At 47.0% G+C, this 25,075-nt stretch overlaps 1 protein-coding gene across 5 annotated transcripts in view; it reads left to right on the forward strand.

Moving 5' to 3' along the window:
* The window catches only part of ATXN10 (ataxin 10), a 168,055-nt gene that overhangs the window by 34,228 nt on the left and 108,752 nt on the right, over positions 1–25,075 (forward strand). For 3 of the 5 annotated variants that reach the window (XM_045062512.1, XM_045062515.1, XM_023257622.2), the window contains exons 4-6: positions 6,301–6,397; positions 8,592–8,750; positions 22,376–22,456. In XM_045062512.1, the coding sequence (XP_044918447.1) occupies positions 6,301–6,397; positions 8,592–8,750; positions 22,376–22,456 (337 nt within the window). The remainder of the gene's footprint in view (positions 1–6,300; positions 6,398–8,591; positions 8,751–22,375; positions 22,457–25,075) is intronic. The other 2 variants (XM_045062513.1, XM_045062514.1) reach the window with 2 other exon arrangements.

The following is a 25,075-nucleotide window of genomic DNA, read 5'->3' on the forward strand; positions in this document are numbered from 1 at the left end:
GTTCTCGGCTGCTGGACACGCCCGGTTGGTCACAATTTGCCAGAGCAAATCACTGGAGAGACTTGACCGCAGCGGGCGGATGCCAGAGAAGCAGCGTGCTGCAGGAAGCCTGGCGAGGCCGAACTTGCCAGCCGGCGAAGGAGACTTCCCGGAAGGGCCCGTCTGCCCTTTGGCAGGGCAGGCGGTGGAGGGTTTACGAAACCGGCGCCCACTCGGAAACCTAGTAAACCCGGCCCGAGCACGGCTCTCGGGGATGTCCGGGAGGCGCCGGGTTTAGAGAGCCCTCGGCTGTGCCGCACCACCTTCTCATAGACGCTCGGGTGTCATCTGGCTGATTTTTGTCAGTCCAGCGGGTGTGTCGTAGAATCTTGGCCTTTTCCATGGGGTTCAGCACTTCCTATATTTTGCCTTTTGGAGATCTTTATTAAGCATTGTTTCAAACCCCCCCTCCCGTTTTTTAAATCAGATTTGTCTGTCTTTTTACCGACTTACAAAAGCTCAAATCCTGCGGTAGTTACGTGTTTCTGTTACGTGTTCATTCACATCTTTTCCTGTTCTATGGATAGTTTTTGTTTTTTAACCCTAGGATGTTAACACTTTTGAGAAAAAAGTGTTCTTAGTTTTAATGTAGTCTAGGTGGTTCATGCTTTTCTTTATGGTATTATTTTGTGTGTTTTGTTTAAAATCTCTTACTCTGCAGTGTTGTTTTCTAAAAGCTTTCTAGTTCTACTTTTTTATGCTTAGGTTAGTGCTTGGAGTTGAATTTTCTGTGTCGTGTGGGGCAGGAGCCCAGTTTCCATTTTTTATACTGGTACCTACCGTTGCTTACTGTTTTCCGAAAACAAATCCTCTTACCTCGTGATTTTCAACAGCGTCTCAGCTGTCGGCTGTTTATATCATGACATAAATTTTAGAATCATCTTGTCAGATTAGAGATGCCCACACAAACATATAGATGTTCTCTGATGAGTAAAATGACCACACACACACACAGACACACACACACACCCTGTGGGGAATTCAGACTCAGATTGCATTTGATCTCTAGAGAAAAACGGATTCCTCTCCTCTGTGAACGTGGTATAATTCTTTACTCGATCAAGTTTTAGAATCTTTTTTCTTAGTGGCACTGGGCATCATTTTTAGTTACATTTTTGATGCTTTTTTCTTTTTAATGTGTATATATTTATTTTGAGAGAATGAGAGAGAGAGAGGGAGAGAGAGATGTGAGCGGGGGAGGGGCAGGGAGAGAGGGAGACATAGAATCCCAAACAGGCTCCACGCTGCCAGTGCAGAGCCTGACGTGGGGCTCAAACCCGTGAACCATGAGATAGTGACCTGAGCCAGAATCAAGAGTCGGATGCTTGACTGACTAAGCCACCCAGGCGCCCCATTTTTGGTGCTTTTATGAATAGGCTTCATTCTTGATTTTTTTTTGCCTGTTCCCTCTATGTATGGAAGTATTACTGACTTTTTAAATATTGACTTTGCATCCAGAAGCTTTTGGGACTTACTAATTCAGACAACTTGTACGCCCAAAAGTGTTGTCCACATACATTAGAAATGACGTTTCAACTGTAGAGGAAAGCAAAAAAACAGTTCAGTGTTGTCTCCTCCAGCGTTTGGCCTTTCTTCGTCTTGCCGGCCCGGATTGTCAGCGGAGTGCGGACTGGACGTGGTGATAGCAGGCACCTCCGTCTCCTTCCCTTTCAGAAGGAAGGCTCCTTCTCCATCTGGCGGTTAACCATAACGTGCGCCTTGCGTTCTGTGTTGGGGACCCATTTTTAGGTTAAAGAAGCCCTCCTCTGTTCCTCGGTGGCTATGAGTTGTTCAGTTTGGCTTGTTGTTTAAAATTATGAACGGTTGGGGCGCCTGGGTGGCGCAGTCGGTTAAGCGTCCGACTTCAGCCAGGTCACGATCTCGCGGTCCGTGAGTTCGAGCCCCGCGTCAGGCTCTGGGCTGATGGCTCGGAGCCTGGAGCCTGTTTCCGTTTCTGTGTCTCTCTCTCTCTCTGCCCCTCCCCCGTTCATGCTCTGTCTCTCTCTGTCCCAAAAATAAATAAAAACATTGAAAAAAAAATTTAAAAAAAAATTTAAAAAATAAAAAATAAAATAAAATTATGAACGGGTGTCGAATTTCACCAACTACGTCTTCTGCAGTCTTCGGGATGATCGGATCGGTTTGTCCTTTGTAGGTTGATGTGGTCGCTTACAAAGTTTGACTCCGGAAGGGTAGAGCAGTTTGCGGTGCCGGTGTGAGTGCAGCTTCCTCTCTAGTACGAGATTCCTCCTGAAGCACGGGTTTTGCATTTTTACCTTCTGTTCTCTTCCCTTTTCATAGCGTGCGTGTTCAGCTTGGATATCGGTCCCGGTGAGGCTGGCCGCACCGGCTTGGTTTGAGGGTCTGCTCTCTCTCTTCCCGTTCTTTGGAAGGGTTGTGTAAGTTGGAAGTCTTCCTCCCTTGAGTGTGAGCTGGCGGGAAAGCCGTCTGGGCGTAGGTGTCTTTGTGGGAAAACGTGACTGCCGCTTCAGTTCCCTCCGTGGCCGTCGCGCTCGGCGGGCATTCCCTGGATGTTTTACAGAGACAGTTTGCGTTAGCTGTGCTCGAGGGTTTTGTTCATTTAACTGAAGTTTGCAAACAGTGTGGCCTCATGTTATTTGTGCTATCTTCTGACTTTCTCTTTTGGCAGCCTCGCCTCTGTCATTTCTGAACGTGTAACGTCGGCGTCCTTTGTGCCTTTCCTCCATTTTGACCCGTTTTTCCAAAGGTTGGTCTGTATGGTGCTTTCTGAAGAGTCACGTTTTCCATTTCCTGATACCCTCTTTTTATGACTGCTGTCCGTTTTAATAATTTCTTGCTCTTAATCTTTATTTTCTTCCTTCCCTGTTTTGGGATATTTTTATTGTTTTTGTAATTTCTCGAAGCAGGTATTCATTGATTTTTGTCATTCTTCCCCAAAATACGCATTTTAAAGCTTTAAAAAGGTTTTCCTTCCTGTACTATGTTAGCTGCATCGCGAAGCTTTGGTTTGAGGTATTTTTGTTAACATTTGGTTTGAAATATTGTATTTCCGTAGTGATTTCTTTTCTGTCCCCACAGGTTATTTAGGGGTCTGTTTTCTTGTTCTAAACCTGGTGACTTTCCGATCATTTTGGGGACTAATTTCCCCCAAATACTCGCACGTAGGTGTAATTGCCACGTAGGAAGCGAGCACTGTCTGTATGGCAGTCTTTAAAAGTGCGCGGAGACTCGTCTTTTTCTCCGGCACGCGGTGAAGTGCTTGGCGGTATGTCCTTGGGAAGACCGTACACTCTGCGGCTGAAACCCGTTTTTCCTTTTCACAAATCAGTTTCACGTATAAGCAAGTGGGTGCTCGGGTAAGCACGAGACAACCGTATTGGGTTGATACGGTCACAGGAATAAATCCGGAATTACGATACCTTGTAATTGTGTGACTTGGGTCAGATTCCTTATAACCGCCGTGGGTCTTGGTCTCCTGTGCTCTGTAACGAGGATAAAAGCACCTGTCTCGGCAGTAGGGTTCTCCATACGGTCGTACAGTAAGCGTTGTGATAAGCGAGTGCGTATATAGTAAGCGCTCAGGGTGTCTGTTTAGAGTCTCCGACCGCAGGAACAAACACATGTTTTCATGGAACATTTGGAAACCTGACATTTTATTTTTTATTTATTTATTTATTTATTTATTTATTTATTTATTTATTTAATTTTTTTTTTCAACGTTTATTTATTTTTGGGACAGAGAGAGAGCATGAACAGGAGAGGGGCAGAGAGAGAGGGAGACACAGAATCGGAAACAGGCTCCAGGCTCTGAGCCATCAGCCCAGAGCCTGACACGGGGCTCGAACTCACGGACTGCGAGATCGTGACCTGGCTGAAGTCGGACGCTTAACCGACTGCGCCACCCAGGCACCCCGGAAACCTGACATTTTAAACCAGTACTTTATCAAGTCCGTATTGTGCCAGTAAAGAGGGTGGCCAGGTGAGCCTTTTCTGCGTCCTCTCCCGCACGTTCAACTGTGTTAGCAGGTTCCCGTGTCATCCTTATGACCGACAGAACAGGGACTGTCCACGTTACTGGGGGGGATCTTGGATCTCGCAGAGGTCACGTGCCTTGCACACATTCACGCTACGTTGGGAGTTGCACACAGGTCTGTGTTTGTGGCCGCTACACAGTTGTGTTCTCCTGTTACTCTTTCCTTTAACAGACTATTTTTTAGAGCAGTTTTTGGTTCACAGCAAAATTGAGAAGGTTCAGAGATTTCTCGTGTGTCTTCTGCCCCTGCACCTGCACAGCCTCCCTCGCGTTTAACGTGTGGCGCCATCGTGACAGCTGATCTGAGCAATAAGCTTGAATGCACGGCTCCTCACATTCGCAGATGGACTTTTACACAGCAGTGCTGTGAATGTATTGTCTCTTCCCCGTCAATTTCTTAGTATTTTCTTTTCTCTAGCTTTCTTTATTGTAAGAATATAGCGTATGAAACAACGTACAAGATATGTGTTAATCAGCTGTTTATGTCATTGATAAATCTTCTGGTTAGCAGTAGGTTATTTATTCATAGTTAAGTTTTAGGGGAGTCAGAGGTCATCTGTGGATTTTCGGCCGTGTGGGGATCAGTTCCCCTACCCACCCCCCCCCCCACCCCATGTTCAAGGGTCATCTGTAATGCATTTGTTACGTTGTTATCACCCAAAGTCCGTAGTTTACATCATGGTTCGTTCTTGGTGTTTTACATTTCATGGGTTTGGACAAAAGTATGTGCAGTGATGTGTATTCACCGTGATATAATCATGCAGAATAGTTTCACTGCCTGAAAGTCCTCTGTGCTCTGCCTGTTCATTGTCCCTGCCCTGATCCTGGGCGACCACAGATCTTTTTACTGTGTCCATAGTTTCGCTTTTTCCAGAACGTCACAGTTGGGATCATACGGTGTGTGGCCTTTTCACTTGGTGATTGTATGGAAGTTTCCTCCATGTGTGTTCATGGTTTGATAGCTCGTGTCTTTTTAGTGCTGAGTAACGTTTCCTTGTCTGCACGGACTGCGGTTCATTTATCTGGTCATGTACGGAAGGACGTCGTGGTTGCTTTCATAATTTCATTTGGCAATTATGAGCGAAGCTGCCGTAAACATTAATGTGCAGGGTTTTGTGTGGACATAAGTTTTCGGTTACTTTGGGTAGAGACCAAGGGTTGCGATCGTTGGATTGTATGGTAAGCGCGTGCGTAGTTTTGTAAGAAGCCGCGGGACTGAACTGTCCTTCACAGTGGCTGTACCATTCTGCGTCCCTACCAGCCGTGCGTGAGCGTCCCTGTCGCTCACATCCGTGCCAGCACTGCGTGTTGTCAGTGTTGTGGATGTTGTCCAATATGCTCTAGTTTTATTTGGTGAAACGTTCTGAATGTGTCAACTAGGTTGTTACTAAATGCTGGTAAAATCTTTTACAGACACTAGTTTTTTGTCTGCTTGTTTTATAAGTCACCACGAAAGTTGTGTTACTACTGCAGAGTTTAATTGTGGGTTTTTTTCTTTCTTCTGTAGTTTTGTCAATTTTTCTTCTAATTATATATATATGTGTGTATATGTATATATATATTTGAGGCCATGTTATGATTACAACTTGTAATTATCTTTTTGGTGAATTGTCATTCTGAAATCTTTTTTTTTTTTTTTTTGAAGTTTATTTCTTTTCTTTAGCAATCTCCACACCCAACATGGGGCTCACACTCGCAGCCTTGAGACTAAGAGTTGTGTGCTCCACCGACCGAGCCAGCCCGGCGCCCCTGAAATGATAATGCTTGTTTGCCTTAATGTTTGTTACGTCTCATTTTAAGGGGTCTATGACTTCCTGTTTAGCTGGTATTTGCCTAATACATCTTTTTGCTACTCTTTAACTTTTAATATTTCTATCGTATTATGTTCTAGATGTTTTGTTTTAAGTAGCATTAAGTTAGATTTTTAAAAATCCGGTCAAAGAGTAACTCTCTTAATTGGAGCACGAGGTCCAGTGATAGTTAATGTAAATTAGAGGTATACTGTGTTGACATTTACAGTTTTTTAAAGAAGTTAATTCAGTTTGTACGGAGCACGTTGTTTTGGTAAGGCGTTTTAATATTAACGTCATGCCCAAAGTTTCATTGCGGTGAGAGACTTATGTAGTTAAAAGAAGTTAACAGAAACTTCCCGCTTAATGACGTGGAATGGTTTCTATTAAGATATGTTTATTTGGTGTGTTAACAAGTTTCTAAATTGTATCTTTCTTATTTTTATAAATCGTCAGCATTTCGCTGTGGCCTGCAGTTTCTAGGCAACATCGCCTCGCGGAATGAAGATTCGCAGTCTGTCGTGTGGGTGCACGCTTTCCCAGAACTCTTTCTGTGAGTATATTGATAAAAGTTTCTCTCATTCTGGAAAGACTGGTTATATCATTCCATTTAGGTGAAGTTCAAAAACAGGGAAAACTAGCCCTTGGTCAGAGAGTTGAGGATGGCGCTTGGTCGTGGGGGGCGGGGGCAGGATCGGCACCAGCCGGGAGAGGGCACGAGGGAGTCTCCTGGGGTTCTGGGAGTGTTCCGTGTCTTGACCTGCGTGGTAGTTGCGGAGTTATATCCACATCTAATCATTTATTGGGCTGTACACTCAAGATTTATGCCCTTGATTGTATGTCGGCTTTTTTTTTTTTTTAAGAAAATAAGAGTTTTGATTAAAGTAAGAAATACTGTTAAGTTCACTGTGATTTGTAGGAAAACACATTCATAAGAAAAAAAAGCCATAAAACGCTGGAGTATGGGCAGTGAATTGGTCATTATTTATCCATCGAGCACTTGTTATGTGCCCAGCACAAGGCTGTCTGGGTAGATCTGGAGAGCGCTAAGATGGGCACAGCCAGTCCGTTTGTCTAGGTTGGTTCACGGTGCTTTTCCTGGTGATTTGGTACTTTGTTTTGACCAACTTCTGTTAGTTCACACAAAGTGAAGCACCGGGATAGAAGGTGAGTGGGTAACGGAGGCACGGTAGGCAGTAGGAAGCACTGTCTCAGAGTGGGAGGCCTGGCTTCTAGTCCAGGCTCCGTGGCCCACGAGGGGTGTCCGTGGTCGTGGCAGCAGTAAGGCGGCTGAGCAGTGGCTGTTTCTCTGTCCCGGTTGGGTATTCTGTGCGGGCGATTCCTGTCCTGTGAGCGGCCGTGCGGGGCGGGGTGAGGAACCGACGCTCACCGCTGGTCAAGGGCAGAGCTGCTCTCCGGGTCCAAAGGCGGTGCTCTGCTGCCTAAACGCCCTGCTGCCTTCCCCGGTCGTGTCGGTTTTCTGGGCTTCCGTGTAAAGTATGATGTCAGGATCACATAAACTCGAATGTGATCCCTAGCTCACTTGAGTCGATGACTGGCTCTCAAATTCCTCCAAATAATGAGAGTTGAAGGCACCAAATCTTTATGATTCACGATAATTGAGCTTAGGTGGAAGGAAAGAATTGTGGAATTCGAGCTACAGAAATAGAAATTACTCATTCTTGAGAATTCCTTCCTTTAAAACATTTTGAACACCTAGTATCTGTGAGGTTCTGAGCTAGGTGAGTGGAATTTGGGTAATTTAGAGCTATTTATTATTCCCCAAAAGCCCATGCTTTGGGGGAGATAAAGGAACAGGTGAGCACACTGTAGTGTAAGACGGACACAGTTCGAGTAAATCCGAGTGTCACAGAAACCCAGAAGAGAGGCCCCTGAACAAGGCAGAGAAGCCGCGACAGGTTACGCGGTGGTGTTCCTTACGGTGTCAAATCTGATCCTCACGGAAGCGCCGTGAGATAGGCCAGGGAGGTCGTCGTAGTCCATTTTTATATCAAAAAACACACTGGAAGAGGTAATTTGCACTCTGCACGCGTTTGTGAGACAAACGTAACCAAATTTGAGTTCCGTCTCTGAGAGGTACTGGCTTTGTGTACTTGGGCGGCTAGAGTCCACACAGTCGCTGTCTGTAATGTATGGATAACACCTCCTCCAGGAGAGTGTGATGAAGTGGAACTGGAAAAAAAAAATCCTGCCGTAGTGCGCAACCCAGGGCGTAATTGGCCGTGGGTAACTCAGTGACCTTCCTAACTAAGATGGCGTAGCTGAGAGGTGACGAGGCAGGACTCACCCTGACGCTCCTGGCTCCACCAGGTCTTTCCACCGTTCCCGTAAACCCTCTGACTCTCGTGATGCTGAAAGGAGTGCCCGTGGTTAACGGGGCCTCACGTTTTACCTTTTGGTTTCTTTTTTCTAACAAGAGTGAACATTTTCACGTTTTATAGATGTCATCATTTATCTTTTCTTTTAATCGGGTGGTGTTTGCTTTTTGCTTTCAAGTCCTAAAGTCCGCTGCATCTTTAATTTTGGCTACAGTGTGTCACGACTCATTTTAGATTGCTCTTTTTCCAGTAGATAAGGTACTTGTTTCAAAACGTTGTCATTCTTTGTTGAATCCTCAGAAACGTCAGATGCACTGCGTTTGTTAATTGGGTGATTGTTGTTTGTCAGAATCCGTATTTTGCCATATTGCTCAAGGGGGCTAATGCCCTCATGTCTTTCTCTGGAAGGTCTTGCTTAAATCATCCAGACAAGAAAATTGTTGCCTACTCGTCAATGATTTTGTTCACCTCCCTGAACTCTGAGAGAATGAAAGAACTGGAAGAGAATCTGAACATCGCGATTGACGTCGTCGAAGCTCACCAGAGGCAGCCCGAGTCGGAATGGCCGTAAGTCCCTCGCTGGCAGTCTGATTGCTTAAGAACATCCGAGCGGATCCCTTTCCTTGCAGAGCGAACCAGAGTTTGAATTCCGGTAGCTGAACAGCAAGTTGACGCTAAACGATACGGACAAAATGAGAAAAGCGTCTGGGCAGCACCTGGAGGCTGGGGAAGGTGGGGTGACGGGCGAGTCGGGGGTCCTGGGAGGCGGTGAGGCCCGGGGCGCAGCCTGAGAACACGCAGCCCTCTGGGGTCGTCCGGGTCACACCGCCGTGGCTGCGCCTGATGGTTCGTTACGGATCGGACGTCGATAACGTGTCTCGCGGCTTGTGTTCCACCGAGACATCCATTGTCGTCCAAATTGTAGTGTCCGTCCATCCCCTGGCCCCGTACATAACGCCTCATCTCCCTCCAGTCGCTTTTAAGATTTTTCTTTGACTTTTCAGGAGCCTAATTATGATGTCTTGATGTGGATTTCTTTGAGTATGTCTTCTTTGGTTCCCTCGACTTCTCGAATCTGTAGGTTTATGTTGCCAGATTTGGAGAGTTTCCGGCCATTATTTGTTTGAACACTTTTTTGGCCCCGTGATCTCTCCGCTCTCTTGTGGGGACTCCACATCAGGCCACGGCTGAGTCTGACTGTGATCCTTTAAGACTCAAGAAGCCACTGTTAGTTTTAGACGGTTTGTTATCCTGTGGACAAGGAAAAGGAGAAGCCGTGAGTCCCATCGTCCCACGTGCTGAAAAGGGGCCGGATGACTGGGACGACCGTTGTCATCCCAACGGGATGCCACGTTGCTTGAAGCGGTTTTATATTCTGAGGGGCTGGGCAGACCGCCCATATCTCGTCAGGACGGCCCCTCATCTGACCGTCCCTGACAGCCTCCGAAGCATCAGGCCTGCCGTCCGTCCCTGAGTTGTGGGAGGATCACAGGGTGTTGGGCTTTTGTCCGCTTGGCCTGTGTGCACGCGTGGGAGGGAGGCGGCCAGAGCAGTCCCTGCTCCCCGATGACGCCCTAGTCTTCTGTTGTTGCCCCGGAGCTCCCTGAGGCTCTGATCAGGGTTTTTGTAGGTTTTGTTCTTGTTTCCTGCTTTCTGCTTTCTCTTTTAAGCCAGTACCTCACTATCTCGATTACGGTAGCTTTGTGTAAGTTTTGAATCAGAAAACTCTAAGTCTTCCAACTTTGTTCATCTTATTCAAGATTTTTTGGGCTGTTCTGGGTCCCTTGTGTTATATATTAATTTTGGGGTCAGCTTTTCAGCTTGTTTGGAAAAGCAGCTAGAGTTTTGGTAGAGATAACATGGATCTGTAGATCAGCTTGAGGAATGTTGCCATTTTAACTAGACTAAGTTTTCCAGTCCATGTATAGAGGTATCTTTCCATTTATTTAGGCCTTATTAATTTCTTCAGTTAAGTTTTTTTTTTTTAATTTACATTTTTGTTTGTTCTTGAGAGACAGAGACAGAGCAAGCAGGGGAGGGGCGGGGAGGGGGGGGAGACACAGAATCTGAAGCCGGCTCCAGGCTCTGAGCTGTCAGCACAGGGCCCCACGCGGGGCTCGAATCCATGAACTGTGAGATCGTGACCTGAGCTGAAGTTGGGTACTTAACCGACTGAGCCACCCAGGTGCCCCCCGTTTTTCATTTTTAAATATGCTGAGGTGTGTTTTATGGCCGAGCACCTGGTCTGTCATGCAGACTGTCCCATGTGCTGTGGATTTGGGTTTGGTGGGGGTGCTGTCTAGACGCCTGTTGAACCTCTGTTTGTCTTTCTTTTTCTTTCTTTCCTTCCTTCTTTCTGTCTTTGGTTCTTTCTTTCTTTCTTTCTTTCTTTCTTTCTTTCTTTCTTTCTTTCTTTCTTTCTTTCTTTCTTTCTTTTTCTCTCTCTCTCTCCCTCTCTCTTTTTCTTTCTTTCTTTCTTTCTTTCTTTCTTTCTTTCTTTCTTTCTTTCTTCTCTCTCTCTCTCTCTCCCTCTCTCTTTCCCTTTCTTTCTTTCTTTCTTTCTTTCTTTCTTTCTTTCTTTCTTTCTTTCTTTCTTTCTATGTTTATTTTTGAGAGAGACAAACAACGTGAGCAGGGGAGGGGCAGAGAGAGAGAGGGAGAGAGAGAGAGAGAGAGAGAGACAGAATTGGAAGTGGGCTCCAGGTTCCGAGCTGTCCGCACAGAGCCTGACGCGGGGCTCGAACTCACAGACCCCGAGATCATGACCTGAACTGATGTCGAATGCTTAACCGACTGAGCCACCCACGCGTCCCACATCTTCTATTTCTTGATGGTCTTCTGTCCACCTGTTCCACGCATTCCTGGAAGGGGACTGTATTCTGTCTGTCCAGTCAGACCAGTCGGTTTTTGTGTCCCTTATTTTTGGGCTCTGTTGTTAGGCACATATCTGTCTGTAATTGTTATGTCTTGAGGAATTGGCCCTTCCTTTCATCGTTGTAGAATTCATCAAAAATCCTGTTGCTTTCAGTCCTGTTCTTCCGTTTTCCGTAAGATCTATTTTTATGTGTGTTTTCACGTAGCGGCCAGTGAGTTCGGGGCACAGCTTGTGTCCAAGTGGGGGGAGCCCGGAGCTGCCAGTAGTGCCGCTTGCATTTTTTTAAAATTTATTTTTAAAAGTTTTTTACTATTTTAATGTTTTTATTTAATTTTGAGAGAGTGCAAGCCGGGGAGGGGCAGAGAGAAAGGGCAGAGGGTCTGAAGCGGTTTCTGTGCGACAGCAGCGAGCCCGGTATGGGGCTTGACCTCATGAACAGCGACACCGTGGCCTGAGCTGAAGCCAGACACTCAACCGACTGAGCCCCCCAGGCGTCCCTGTGCCACTTGCGTTTCAGAGGCGCTTTCTCAATTTGGGTCTCTTTCAGTGTGAACTTTATCGTCCTCCTGAAATTATGCCTCGTTTAAAAATTATTTCGTTTTCCCAGCATTCATTTGTATTTGAATTACCCGTTTGCACACAAACACAAGTTGGTGTCTGAAAATATTGGGATACTGTGCTTGACTTAGATTACCTTCCTCCATATGGGTTGTTTTATAATTGAGCACGGTGGATGAATCCTTAGAGTCTGCTTTCTTAGCACAGTTTTCAGTGGAAGTCTGTTTCGTGTGTGAAGTATCTTAGATCTGGGTTTTGGCCATCGGCAGGTTTCTGGCAGCAGGGGTCCAGGGCAGAAGGTGCAGTCTGCTTCGGAGTAGCTCAAGTGAGCGTTCTCACGGGCCACCAGATGGAAGCGGCCAGGAAGAAGGATGGAAAGTGGCGGTGGTAACTGATGTCTTCCGCTGGCGCAGCGCCGACACTTTGATTTGTGTTAGAGGAGCTGCGCATTCGCTGAACAAGAATGAGAAGAATGAGATCGCAAAACACAGCCGTATTTTGTCAGCGATGCTGCAGGTCTGGTTCCAGACCACTGCAGTAAAGCGAGTATTGGAGTAAAAAGACTCAAGTGAAATTTTTGGTTTCCCAGTGCATATAAAAGCAGTGTTGGGGCACCTGGGTGGCTCAGTCAGTTAAGCATCCGACTTTGGCTCAGGTCATGATCTTGCGGTTCATGGGTTCGAGCTCCATGTCGGGCTCTGTGCTGACAGCTCAGGGCCTGGAGCCTGCTTCGGATTCTGTGTCTTCCTCCCTGCCCCTCCCCTGCTCACGCTCTGTCTCTCAAAAATAAACAAACATTAAAAAAAAAAAGTTGTGTTTACACCGTAGGGTAGTTTACGAAGTGTGCGATAGCATTAGCTCTTAAAAAAGCAGTGTATGTACTTTACTTAAAAAACACTTTATTGCTGAAAAATGCTAACCATCATCTGAGCTTCCAGTGAAGGATAATCACTGGTCACAGATCATCGTAACAAATACAATAATAAACAAGTTTGAAATACTGCGAGAATTCCCGGAATGTGACCAGAGACACAAGCAAATGTTAGAGAAATGGCACCGACAGACTTGCTGGGCGCCAGCCACAGGCCTTCAGTTTGTGCAAAGTGTGTTCCTTGCAAAGTGCAGTGAGATGAGACGCAGTCTCTGAGCTGTCCCAGCATCCAGAGGCTTCCGACAACATTGTTACTTTTTACCGTTAAATATGAACCCGTCCATTTCTGACAATTAGGGAGCATCCGCCCTTCTCCGTCCCGCCTGCTAACACGATGGGATGGTTGGCAAAGAGTACAAGACACAACAGTGTTAGAATTCATGGGTTTGGTGTCTTTTCTTGGAAAGGGACAAATGCAAGGTTTCAGTAGCCGGGTCCTTTGTTTGGATACACCAGGGACGCAGGGAAGCGTGGGCGCCAAGGGCTCTGGCGTTACTCGGTTTGAGTTATTGGGATAATGTCCTTCTAAAAATATTTGCTCCTTTTGTTTGTAGGTGTGAAGGACGTTTTCCTGCTCTGAGATGACCCCGCATGAATCCAGGGGTTGGGTCTTGGTGTTTGGACTCCTCTAAATCCTACAGTAAAGGTGCCTTAGGAGATCCCGGCTGCTGTCTTTTGCAGAGGTTATAGCTTATTTGTGTTCTAGGGGGATTTTCTGCCTTAGTGAAGATGTTACTTACTTGTCAAAGAGAAGAAAGTTCCTTTCTATACCAGCTTTGGAAGCTTTGTCCAGATTGCTGTAGGAAGCAACTGTGGGTGGGATTTCCCTGTCCTCAGAAACGAGTAGCGTTCTTTTTCCAGAACCTGGTTAAGTCAGATTCTTCGCTTAATTAGTGCGGTGTGAAAGCATTTTCTAGGTTTTCACAGTCCCTGAGATATTTTGTAAGTGTGGCTTTGATACTGTGTGCTTCGTGCTTATGTGGAAGTGGGGATAAGACAGGGATCTCGTTTGAAAAAATTTCCCTAAAACCTTAACTTTAGCAATAACTCCGTTTGTCAATGGCATACTGCTCTTTGTCTTTTTTTTTTTTTAAGTTTATTCATTTATTTTGAGAGAGAGAGAGAGAGCAAGCAGGGGAGGGGCAGAGAGAGAGAGGGAGAATCCCAAGGAGGCCCCGCGCTCTCAGTGTGGAGCCCGAGGAGGGGCTTGAACTCACAAACGTGAGATCGTGACCCGAGCCAAGATGGAGAGTTGGACACTTAACCAACTGAGCCACCCAGGTGCCCCTGTATGTCTGCTTCTTGATGCTTAGAGATGGCTTTTAGCACTTTCTGTGTGGAGTAGGAACACTGTCCTGGAGACAATAATTAATCTGTTTGTAATTGTTCACATACCTTATTAACAGCATTTATAAATGAGGAAGATCGAGAGAAAGGAGATGGAAAGAAGGACCTTGACGCATCTGGGTTTTTAGCCAGTATGGAAAACGATGCAGATATGTAGTCAGTGCTTTGACGTCGACAGCTTGATTTGTGAATGTTAGCTTTTCTGTAATCACATTTCGGTGATGAATTTCAAGATTAAGCGGAGGCGTTTTGCCTCTTGGCCTGCATGAGTCCGTTTTGGCACCAGAAACAGAAAGTAATAGGCGAAGCCGGCCTGGGACCCTCGTGCACGTGAGGGAGAGCGTTCAGCTCGTGTGTCTGTGCGTGCAGTTCAGGACTTAACAAAAGTATCGCATTTCTCGTTTTCTCTTTTTGTAAAATAAATCTCTTTCTCTGATGCCCTTTCTACTCCAACTCCTGCCTTTGCTAGAAGATATTTCTGACCCTCCCCAAGACCATTTGTTCTCTTCCGTGACGTCTGGAGTGTTAGTGGAGCCTTACTTACAGTCTCTAGATGTCCTTGTGGCGTTTCAGGTTTCGGATCAGAAGGACCCACCTCCCTCACACAACACTGCCACAGAATTTCGGAATTTACAGAGATGGTTGTTCTCCAGAAGAGTTTAATCAGAGATGTCAAATCTGTAACTTAGGAAGCATTGACCACGGTTGGGTCTCTCGTTGTTGTAAAAGTCTTTGTCTTCGGTTCCCCCCGAGCCGACGTTCGGTGAGAAAGTACATGCAGTGGATTCTAAGTTGAAAGTTGAGAATTGCACTTGTAACTTGATGCGACATGCTGGCATGGAGAATATATTACGTTTAGAAACACAATCTCAGGAACTAACACAGACACGCGTGATTGACAGCCATCGCAGTGACCGCTTTCAAGGTGCAAGGAAAAGGTCGCCCTCCCGTCGGCATCTTCTCGTTGCTCTGTTGCGTATTTGCCATCAGTATTGGACGCTGGATGTTACGCCGTAACGTGGTAGCGGAGAATTCAGTTGTTTGTATGGATGTCCACACAGGATGCTTTTTTCCTGCCCTTTGCATAGGTTGAAGGTGAGTGACAGTTATTCTTGTCCTCGAAATCGTTAAAGTACAGATGCCACTGTCTTCACTCACCAGTAGACGTTTTCTCTTTCTTGTGTGGGGAAAAAAAAATGGAGGGGGCGTGTGGCTGGCTCAGTCCGTGGAGCGTGAGACTCTTGATCTCAGGGTTGTGGGTTTGAGCCCCATGTTGGGTGCAGATGTTACTTAAAGGTAAAATCTTTCGCTGGGGCGCCTGGGTGGCTCAGTCGGTTGAGCATCCGACTTCAGCTCGGGTCATGATCTCTCAGTGTGTGAGTTCAAGCCCCACATCGGGCTCTGTGCTGACAGCTCAGAGCCCGGAGCCTGTTTCAGATTCTGTGTCTCCCTCTCTCTCTGACCCTCCCCCGTTCATGCTCTGTCTCTCTCTGTCTCAAAAATAAATAAACGTTAAAAAAAAATTAAAAAAAAAAAAAAGGTAAAATCTTTCGCAAAAGAAAACGGGAAAAAAGAATGGAGGAATTTTACACTTGGTCACTTTGAACTGAAGGTGACACAAAGAACCAGATGCTAAGTTCACCTGAAACTTCTCTCCCAAAGGGCTGCTTCAGCAAGTGGCAAGCTCTCTAAAGGGGAGCATTTTCAGAGAAGCCCCGGAAGTCAGAGACGGAGCTCTTGTCTTGACTTTCAGGTAACTGAGGGACCTTCCCCAGGACACTAAACCTCTGTGGGCCTCTCTTTCTTTCATTCTTAAACGACGGGGCTGATTTAGGTCAGACGCTTCCACACTTTTGAACTTCACGTCCCCTGTGTTTAAAGGCATATGGATTGGGGCGCCTGGGTGGCTCAGTTGCTTACGCGTCTGGCTTTTGATCCCAGCTCAGGTCTTGATCTTGGGATCGAGAGTTAAAGCCTCTCATTGGGCTCCACGCTGGGCATGCAACCTACTTAAAAAAGTAACAATAAAAACAACACAGGCGCTGGGGTGGTTGGTCTGCCTTGGGGACTGTTGGCTAACAACACCGTGTCCCTTGCTGTCGCTCTGAGGCCTCAGTGTCAGTACTCGTTCCAGCCTCTTCTTATGTAGCATCATGGGAAGATGTCATTCTTGTCCTTTGCTCTGATGGCTTTGCCTTTTTAATTACATTTGGTTAAAGCGAACGAGCTGGTATTTAATTCTGGTGACTGTTAAAGCGTATAGTGTTGCATTTGACTGGTGACCCAGCGAGTGTGACCTTGACCTCGTTGCCACCCAGTACTTGCCTGGGTAACTCAAAAATGCAAAGAAACTCTGAAAACTGAACAGTCCATCTGTGCGTCTCTAGGTGCTCATCAACGTCTCCTGGGTTGATGTACTGACCTGAGAGCCCATAGTACCCCACCTCCAGTCTGGGGCCTGGCTTGCACTGGCACATACTCAGAAGCAGCTTTGCTCTGACTGACTTCGGGTCTGCCGTGAGGACCCTGCTGGCAGGCCTGTCCACCGTGCCCAGGAGAAGGGGCTTTGGGCTCCGCGCAAGGAATAATTTGCCCTCCGTGCGGCGATCTGACCTGCTTTTCTCTCGGAGAACTTGGGAGTTAGAGACCCCTCCTGCCCTGTGCACGCTTGTAGGAAACTCAGGAAACTTAAAACGCTCACTTCAAACAGGAACTGATTAATGAAGTCAGTGATCGTTGATTGAGTCTTTAATGTGTGCCAGGCAGTGTTTGTGGCCCTGGAGGTTCAAAATTAAGAAGACATTATGTTTTAGGGAGAGAGACCGATAATGAACAAACCCCCCCCAAATAAGTACATAAGATGCCAGATAAATGCCTGAGAAAAGATACACACCCAGTTGTGTTTACAAAGCTGTCCTTCGAGTGGTGCTCGGCTCGGAGCAAACGGTGTAGCATTTGCTGTTTTATTCATAGTAACTTATTTTTTATTAAAAAAATTTTTTTAATGTTTGTTTATTTTTGAGAGAGAGCGAGAGAGAGAGGGAGGGGCAGAGAGAGAGAGAAGGAGACACAGAATCTGAAGCAGGCTCCAGGCTCCGAGCTGTCAGCACAGAGCCCGACTTGGGGCTCGAACTCCGGAACCGTGAGATCATGATGTGAGCCGAAGTCAGATGCTTAGCTGACTGAGCCACCCTGGTGCCCCTTATTAGTAATCATTTAAATACGATTGGTGCGGGGCACAGACTGTGAAGAAAAACGAGGAGTATTTCTTCAGCAGAGTCCTCCAGTGTGGTAATGGGGCTTGGAGGGGCCGGGTGCTGCTTTGGAATTGGGAGTTCAGGGAAGTCCCTCCTGAGGCAGTGACACTGCGCTGAGAACAGGGTCACCGGCCTGCTTGATAGCCTGTGTGGTAAAGGTGGAGGCCAGTCGGGAGGGACATGTGGAGCAGTGAGTCCCCAGAGTGTGGAGACCCCCCTTCCCCCTCCCCCCCATCCCTTCTGCCCCCCCCCCCCCAGGCGCCCCAGCAGAGGCCTCTGTTGTGGGACAGGGCCCAGGGTGGTTTCAGAGTCCTGGGCGGGACACACAGCCCGAGGGGCGGCTGGAAGCCGGTTGCTTTGGGCCTCGTGAACTGGGAAGACGTCGTTGGCCTTCTCTCTGTGCCATGGGAGGGGCTCGCAGAGTTCTGAGCAGAATTTGTACCGACCTGGTCTGCGATTTAAAAGCTCCCTCTGGCCTCCGGGCGGAAGCTGAGCTGGGGGTTGGGGAGGGGGTGGGGAGAGTGGGGGCAGCCGTGGCCTCCAGGTCCGGGCAGGGGGCGCAGGCGGCTTGGCTGAGGGTGGTGGCGTGGGGGTGAGGAGAAGCGCGCAGGTTGAATGTGCTCTGCAGGGAGAGCCCGTGGGGCTTCATGCGGGTTGGGGGTGTGGGGTGAGGTTGGGAGCAGAAAGGCAGGGGCGCCGGCCAGGGTCTGGGCTTGTCGGCCGGCGGTGGGGAGATCGGGAGTTCTGTGCGGGCTGAGCGGGATTGGAGACGCCCACCGTGCACCTAAGCGGAGACGTCCTGTGGTGCGGCCAGCGTGGAAGTTCCAGAAGACCGAGCGCAGGGTGCCGTGGAAGCCCGGGGCTGGGAGCTCGCCTGCACGGGGGGCTTCCAGAGAGCGGGAGCAGAAACTCCAGGCCGAGGGCAGCGCGGGTCGGGAGAGGGCACGGCGTTGGCACCTGGCGGAGAGGAGAGGCGCCCTGGCAGCATGTCGTGGGCGACGTGCTTGGCGGGTGCAGTCGCGCTGCAGGGGGCGGTGAGTTCTGCGCGGTAGTGGTGCTTTGTAACCAAGATTTTAGGTGACCTGAGCGCTGTGCCGCTGAGTCGCCCCGACAGGGAGGTGAAGTGACCTCATCTTGTGTTTCTGTTTTTCTGTGTCCGTTTGGGGAGAGACGTAGAGATTTGTTAGTCAAGTCGCTTTGGAGAAATGGCTGAGCTTTCCCTGCCCAGAAGTAGCTCCTGGTAAGACGGGACCGACCGGACTCGTCCGCCGCCACCGCCCTCTCCCTGGGACGCTGAGCCGCCCGGGCCACCAGGTGGCGTCGCACCACCGTAGGGCAGTAAGGAGAAACCAACTTGAGGTGAATTTCCCAGGATATACTTAAATGATCTTTTTAACTTGGGGGGAGATTCATTCTTCCATTCCATTCATAGCTCCTCCGGCCCCGGCCCCTGAACAGGTGGGCCGCCCGTTCGGCCTCGACACACCGTTGAGTCTCCTGCTTTTCTAACCAGATGGTAGACTTGTGAGATCTTTCCCTAGAAGTATATAAAGAACTTTCTTTTGTCTTCCGTTGTGCGACTATACCGCGATTTATTTCATCGGCCCCTTACTGGTGAACACCTAGGCCCCCCGCGTTTCGTAGCTACAGAATGTGGCGGTGAGTAGCCTCGTTCGTACGTACGTCGCGTTGCACGTTGGCGAGTACGACTGTCCGATAAATTCATAGGTGCAATTACTAGGCCAAAGGAAACGTGCTTTTTATATTTTAACAGATACTGCCAAGAGGTCCTTCATAGCTGTTGTACCAACGGACACTCGCCTTGGCCGTTGAGAGGACCCGGTTTGCTACCTCGGTGCTAACAGAGTGTGCTCTCAAAGTGTTGGGAGCGCCGATCTTGCCGAGGTTTGAAGTGGCGTCGTTACAGAGTTTTATCTTCTGTTTTTCTTGTTCCGAGGCTGAGCACCGTTTTAGATGTTGAAGAGCCTATTTTTCTTTTATGTTCGTTCTTGTTTTCTTGACCTGTTTTTCCTTTAGGAGGTCGGTCTTATCTGTAGCTGAAGAATATTTTCTAAATTAGGGCAGGTGGTCTTTTCTATGAAATAAAACGCAGATATTTGTCTCACTTCCTTGTCTTTTGATTTTGTGTGTGGCATTTTTTATGTAAAAATTTTTGAGGGGCGCCCGGGTGGCTCGGTCGGTTAACCATCTGACCCTTGATCTCGGCTCAGGTCGTGATCTCGCGGTTGTGGGATCGAGCCCCGCGTTGGGCTCCTTGCCGAGTGTGGAGCCTGCCGGGGATCCCCTCTTCCTCTCTCTGCTCCTCTCTCCCACTCACGCCCCCTCCCTCAAAATAAATAAACATTAAAAAATTTTGTTTGATGTCTTGGTAGATGAAGTTGTCCGTCTTTTTATGTCCTATAGATTTTTGGTGATGGACGCAGAGGTCTTTGCCCTACTCAGGGTTTCGTCAGGGTTGTGTCATCTCACTTTTGAGGTTTAGCTGTTTGCTGTGGTCGCGCTTCTCGGTGTAAAGGTGAAAGTGCGGGTCCGCTTTCCTTTCTGCTCTAGGCGCTGTAGATGGTCGCGGCTGCCGAGCGCCACAGTGACTGTGACGTGTCTTTCCTCTGTCCCCGTCCATCGCCCTTGCCCTCACCGCCCCACGTCCCTGGAAACTTTTTCAGCCCCATTTCCACCTGTTCAGCACCCACTCCACCGTGGGAGACTTACTCCTTCCTCCACCGAGTGTGTCCCAGTCTGCTGTTGGGCGTAAGGATTTCATAAACATACTGATCTGAAATCACATTTATCACACGCTTATTAGAATATTTTATTTGTTTAGGAAGAAATTCTCCAAAGTGCCTTTCATTTCCACAACCTACTTGACTTGGGTCTTTTGTCGGTTGTCTAAAAACTGTAGTGTCGTGTTTTCCCTGCATTTATGGTTGTCTGAGGTAGGAGGGTACATTGTGAGTCCTTTATGCTGGGAATTGGGAGTGGTAGTTGGAGATGTTCACTCCCGCTTTTCAGCTGTTCGCTGGAGTGGACGGATGTCAGTGTGGACATGGATGAACTCAGAAGCACCTTCCCCTGAGAGATGTTGCAGGATATCATCTCAGAACTTGGAAAGTCTACTTTCTTTTCAACTGCACATGTCATGTTCACCAATCTAGACCCTGGTCTGGGCTGTAAAGTCTCAGTAAATATATGAGAATGGTTGAGAACAGACAGAGACAGAGTCTCTGACCGCAGTGAATTTACATTAGAAAACCATAATCAGATGATATCTAGAAATATTCCAAGTTTTTGGCAATTAGCTCATCTAAATAATTGATTTGTCAAAGGAGAAATCACAGGGCAAGTTAGTCTTTTGAACTGAAGGATAATGAAAGTCTAAGGATTTGTGGGATAAAGCTAAAGCAGTGCTTGCAAGGCAATTTATAATTTTAAATGTTTCTACCAGAAAAGAAGAAAGGTCTGAAAGCAGTGACCTTAGGTTGTACTTTGTGAAGACAGAAGAGCACAGTAAAACCCGAGTAGGCAGCAGGAAAAAGCAAACGGTAAGAAATCGGGGCCAAAGTCAGTGACCCAGAAAACAGAAACACACTAGAAAAAATTAACCAAGGCAAGATTGTTTCTTTAAGATCAATAAAATTGGTCAAAAAAAGAAAGGGCGCCATGCCCAGTGTCTCAAAGGAGGGCATGGTCGTCATGGAGTTAGCCGTCAGCGCAGAGCCTGACACGGGGCTCGGACCCACAAACCGCGAGATCATGACCTGAGCCGAAGTCGGACACTCAACCGACTGAGCCACCCTGGCGCCCCCTGAAACCCTCTTTAAACCCTCATTGTGTTTTCCTGGCTGTGGTTCCCTGAGCGCACTGCCATGCTGTTTTTCCAAGTCTTTTTTGTCACCGGTAATTTAAATGCTCTGCTCTCCTCCGGCCTCCTGAACGTCCTGCCCTGGCCCTCTGGTTAGATAAACTTTGTTTTTACTCTGATCCATGAAGTGTGTGTGTGTTGCCCCTAAGACATTTTTGTCTCATTCTCTGTGTGTGAATCTTTCTCCACTGTTAGCATTTGGGAAGACGGCTTCTGACCTAGCTCCTGGCCGTTTGGAGCATTGCGCTTTGAACGAACGTTCTTGGGAAAATGTGTTGAGCTCCAGAAAGCTCAATTATGAACGTGCTTTACGATCACTTCTGCGAACCTGGCTTGAAATGCGTCAGTTTCTGCCGTTGCAGTTTGAGGACTTAACCTCGTATGAAAACTGTCTGAGAATTTTGAATATATCCGTTATTACTAGAAATATTTCGTATCAAAGTGTTAATCAGTTATTTTGAAGGCTGTGAAGAAATAGAATACTTATTTAGCTTTTGGTGTTTTATGAGTGACGACGTGTTGTCGTTAATCTGCATCATTTGGTTATGCTGAAACACATCTGTTAACTTTTTGGTTAAAGAGTTAGATGAACCATGTCCATAAATATATTTAATGCTTCACAGTCACCCTTACTGCTATAACCATGGTTATAAACAGTATCCTCTTTAGTTCCTAAGACTGGAGACGCCCTCTGGCAGATACGATTCAGAAGTAATTAATAATACGACACAGTCTTTTTAGTTGTCACAGGGGTACTTTGAAGAAGGACGCTGGTAATCTTTGCCTCCGGGTCTTCATACGTTGATCTCTGAGTTTAGATGAGTGGTTTGCTTGACAGTGAGGATGTTTTGTTGGTAACTCGAGAGCTTTTACGGACGAGGTAATCAAGCCCGTGTGCCTTACCAGGCTGTTGGCATATGTTTAAATAAAATGTATGACATGTCCCGTTGCTCTGGTTGATTTTAGCACTTAACCTTCTGAGTAAAACAGTTTAATGTGTTTTCTGTTTATACCTGAACTTACAGGTCAATTTCATGTTACTGTGAAAATGAAACTTAGATAAAACCTATACAGAGTAGGCCCCTCCCTCCGGTGGAATAAATGAATCATATCAGTACATTTTTCAGAGGTAAAGTTGGAGAAACCTATTTTGAGGGTTTTTATTTTCTTTTAGCTGTTAATGGAAAAATCGCCTGTGAACCTCTTAAAACATTTTAATATTGCAGCAAGTCAAAAATTCAATAAAAAGAAATGTTTTTGTGTATAAAACGCCTATAGAGAGATAAGGCTATGTCCATTTTACTATGTTTCTGGTAACCACACTTTTTCCTCCTTTTTTCTTAGGTTCTTGATTATTACAGACCATTTTCTGAAAAGCCCGGAATTGGTGAAAGCCATGTATGCCAAAATGAGCAATCAAGAAAGGTAACCCCAAAAACCAGTGTGGTTTTGAGCATTTAGCATTCCATATAGAGTATCCCGTACACATGAATGAAAAACTGTGTGGTTTCTTAGCTGGCACAAAATCTCTAACTACATGTTTCTGGGTCAGGAATGGTTTTAAATTGGCTGGTTAGCATTACCGCTCGGCCACAACAGGCAGTGATTTACGTGGGGCTGCGGAGTCCAGGTTGATGGCATCGTTCAGTGAGGGCGCGCTCGAAAACCGTGACCGGCACAGTGTCAGGCTTGTCCCTTGACGACTGTCTGTAGCCTTGCAACGTGCTCCTGTTCGTACCACCGGTGTGACGATGTGGGACGTGCTCCACCAAAGCTCGTAGGGACCCATAGGTATTTCCGGCAAAGTTGGTGCCCATCTGCCACCTCCCTGCCGTGGCAGTGGGAAGAACAGTGCCCTCAGAGCACTGAGACCTTGGCTCCGTGCCTCGTTGTGATGGTGCTTCTTCACGTGCCCGTAGCCGGGCCCTTTACCCTGTTGGGGTTCGGTTTCCAGACCTGGACACGGAGAGGACGGTGTGAAATGATTTCCAGTATGACTCCGGCGGCTTGTGGCTTTCCTAGCCTTACTGGAGACGCTGCCTCGGGAAACATAAAACTTAACTTAGAAATCCCAGGTCTAATGATGAAAAACTGTAAAAAATGTTAATCTTTTGATTGTAGTCACCATTTGTATAATTGCTGTGGTTTTGAAATTCTTACGGTATGTTTGGCTTCCAACAGTTCCGTGTATGCTCCTTTGTAGTCTTGTTGAGGAACTCTCATATCTTTAATATCTTTGACAAAGAGGAAAAGTTTGTGCTTTTAAAGTCAGTTTAAATGCCATGTTTATGGGGTGCCGGGGTGGCTCAGTCGGTTAAGCGTCCGACTTCGGCTCAGGTCAGGATCTCAGTCCATGAGTTTGAGCCCTGCTGACAGCTCAGAGCCTGGAGCCTGCTTCAGATTCTGTCTCCCTCTCTCTCTGACCCTTCCCCGTTCAAGCTCTGTCTCTCTGTGTCTCAAAAATAAACGCTAAAAAAATATAAAGAAAGAAAGAAAGAAAGAAAGAAAGAAAGAAAGAAAGAAAGAAAGAAAGAAAGAAAGAAAGAAAGAAAGAAAGAAAAATATAAAGAAAGAAAGAAAGAAAGAAAGAAAGAAAGAAAGAAAGAAAGAAAAAGAAAGAAAGAAAGAAAGAAAGAAAGAAAGAAAGAAAGAAAGAAAGAAAGAAAGAAAGAAATGCCATGTTTATAAACCCAGTGCCCCCGCCCCACCATATGCATACTTCTGTGGCAGAAAAAGAATTATTCGTAGTTTTTGACCTAAAATATGTGACACAAGGAACAGGGCTATAAGTTAGGAAATGGCTTTGCAGTGAGGAATACCTGAATGCGAGGAGAATAATGCCTGGTTGAATTGTATATTTTTTTTTAATGTTTATTTATTTTTGACAGAGAGACAGAGTGTGAGCAGGGGAGGGGCAGAGAGAGAGGGAGACGCAGAATCCCAAGCAGGCTCCAGGCTCCGAGCTGTCAGCGCAGAGCCCGACACGGGGCTCGAACTCACAGACCGCGAGATCATGACCTGAGCCGAAGTCGGACGCTTAACCGATTGAGACACCCACGTGCCCCTTGAGTTGTATTTTAATATGCAATTTTGTATTCTTCATATTCCTTACAAAAGATCAGTGTTTAGGCTGCTCCATTATGTAACCAAGACGGTGCCAGACTAAACATTTTCCGTTTTTATTTAAAAAAAAGTCGCAGCCACTGCTTCCCTTCATGGAGCATCTGCTCACGTGTCACCGCCCCTCTTTACTTTTCTTCCAAAGGAGAAGCGCTTTCATTTCCTCGTGTCACTCATTGTACATCGTACTGTGTCACACCCCTGCATGCTGCCTTGTGACAGCGCCCTTGGGCTGTCAGCCTGAGAGGGAATGGATTTTGTCTTTGATTCTGAGGTGCCCACGTTTCCCAGACAGTGCTTGGCACGTCACAGGTGCCAGAAAAGGTTGTTTGGATGAAAGCATGAGGCAAATGAATTTTGTCTTTTAATGCTTATTTTATTTATTTATCTATTTGTGTGTGTGTGTGTGTGTGTGTGTGTGTGTGTGTGTGTGAGAGAGAGAGAGAGAGAGAGAGAGAGAGAGAGAGAGAGGGAGAGGGAGAGGGAGAGAGAATGAGCGGGGGAGGAGCAGAGAGAGAGAGGAGGACAGAGGATCCCAAGCAGGCTCCATGCTCACAGCAGAGAACCTCATGTGGGGCTTGATCTCCTGAACCATGAGGTCATGACCTGAGCTGAAGTCGGATACTTAACTGAGCCACCCGGGTGTCCTGCGAATGAATTTTCTTATCGTCGGGAAGGTCTATCCAGTAAGTGCGCTTACTCGGGTCATACCGTCTGCCGTGTCGGAAACCTCAGGGTCCCCTTTCCGGTTCCCGGGTCAGTGGCCTTGCTGAGGGAGCCATCCCCGTGTCTGGTGAGCTCGCTCTCACCACACCTTTGCTTTACCCTTACGTCCTCTTTGACTGGACTTCGGCTGTGGCCTTTTAAAAAATTGTGATAGGGCGCCTGGGTGGCTCAGTTGGTTGAGCGTCTGACTTTGGCTCG

Source organism: Felis catus, chromosome B4 (genome assembly GCF_018350175.1).
Source record: "Felis catus isolate Fca126 chromosome B4, F.catus_Fca126_mat1.0, whole genome shotgun sequence".
In the NCBI taxonomy this organism is placed as follows: Eukaryota; Metazoa; Chordata; class Mammalia; order Carnivora; family Felidae; genus Felis; species Felis catus.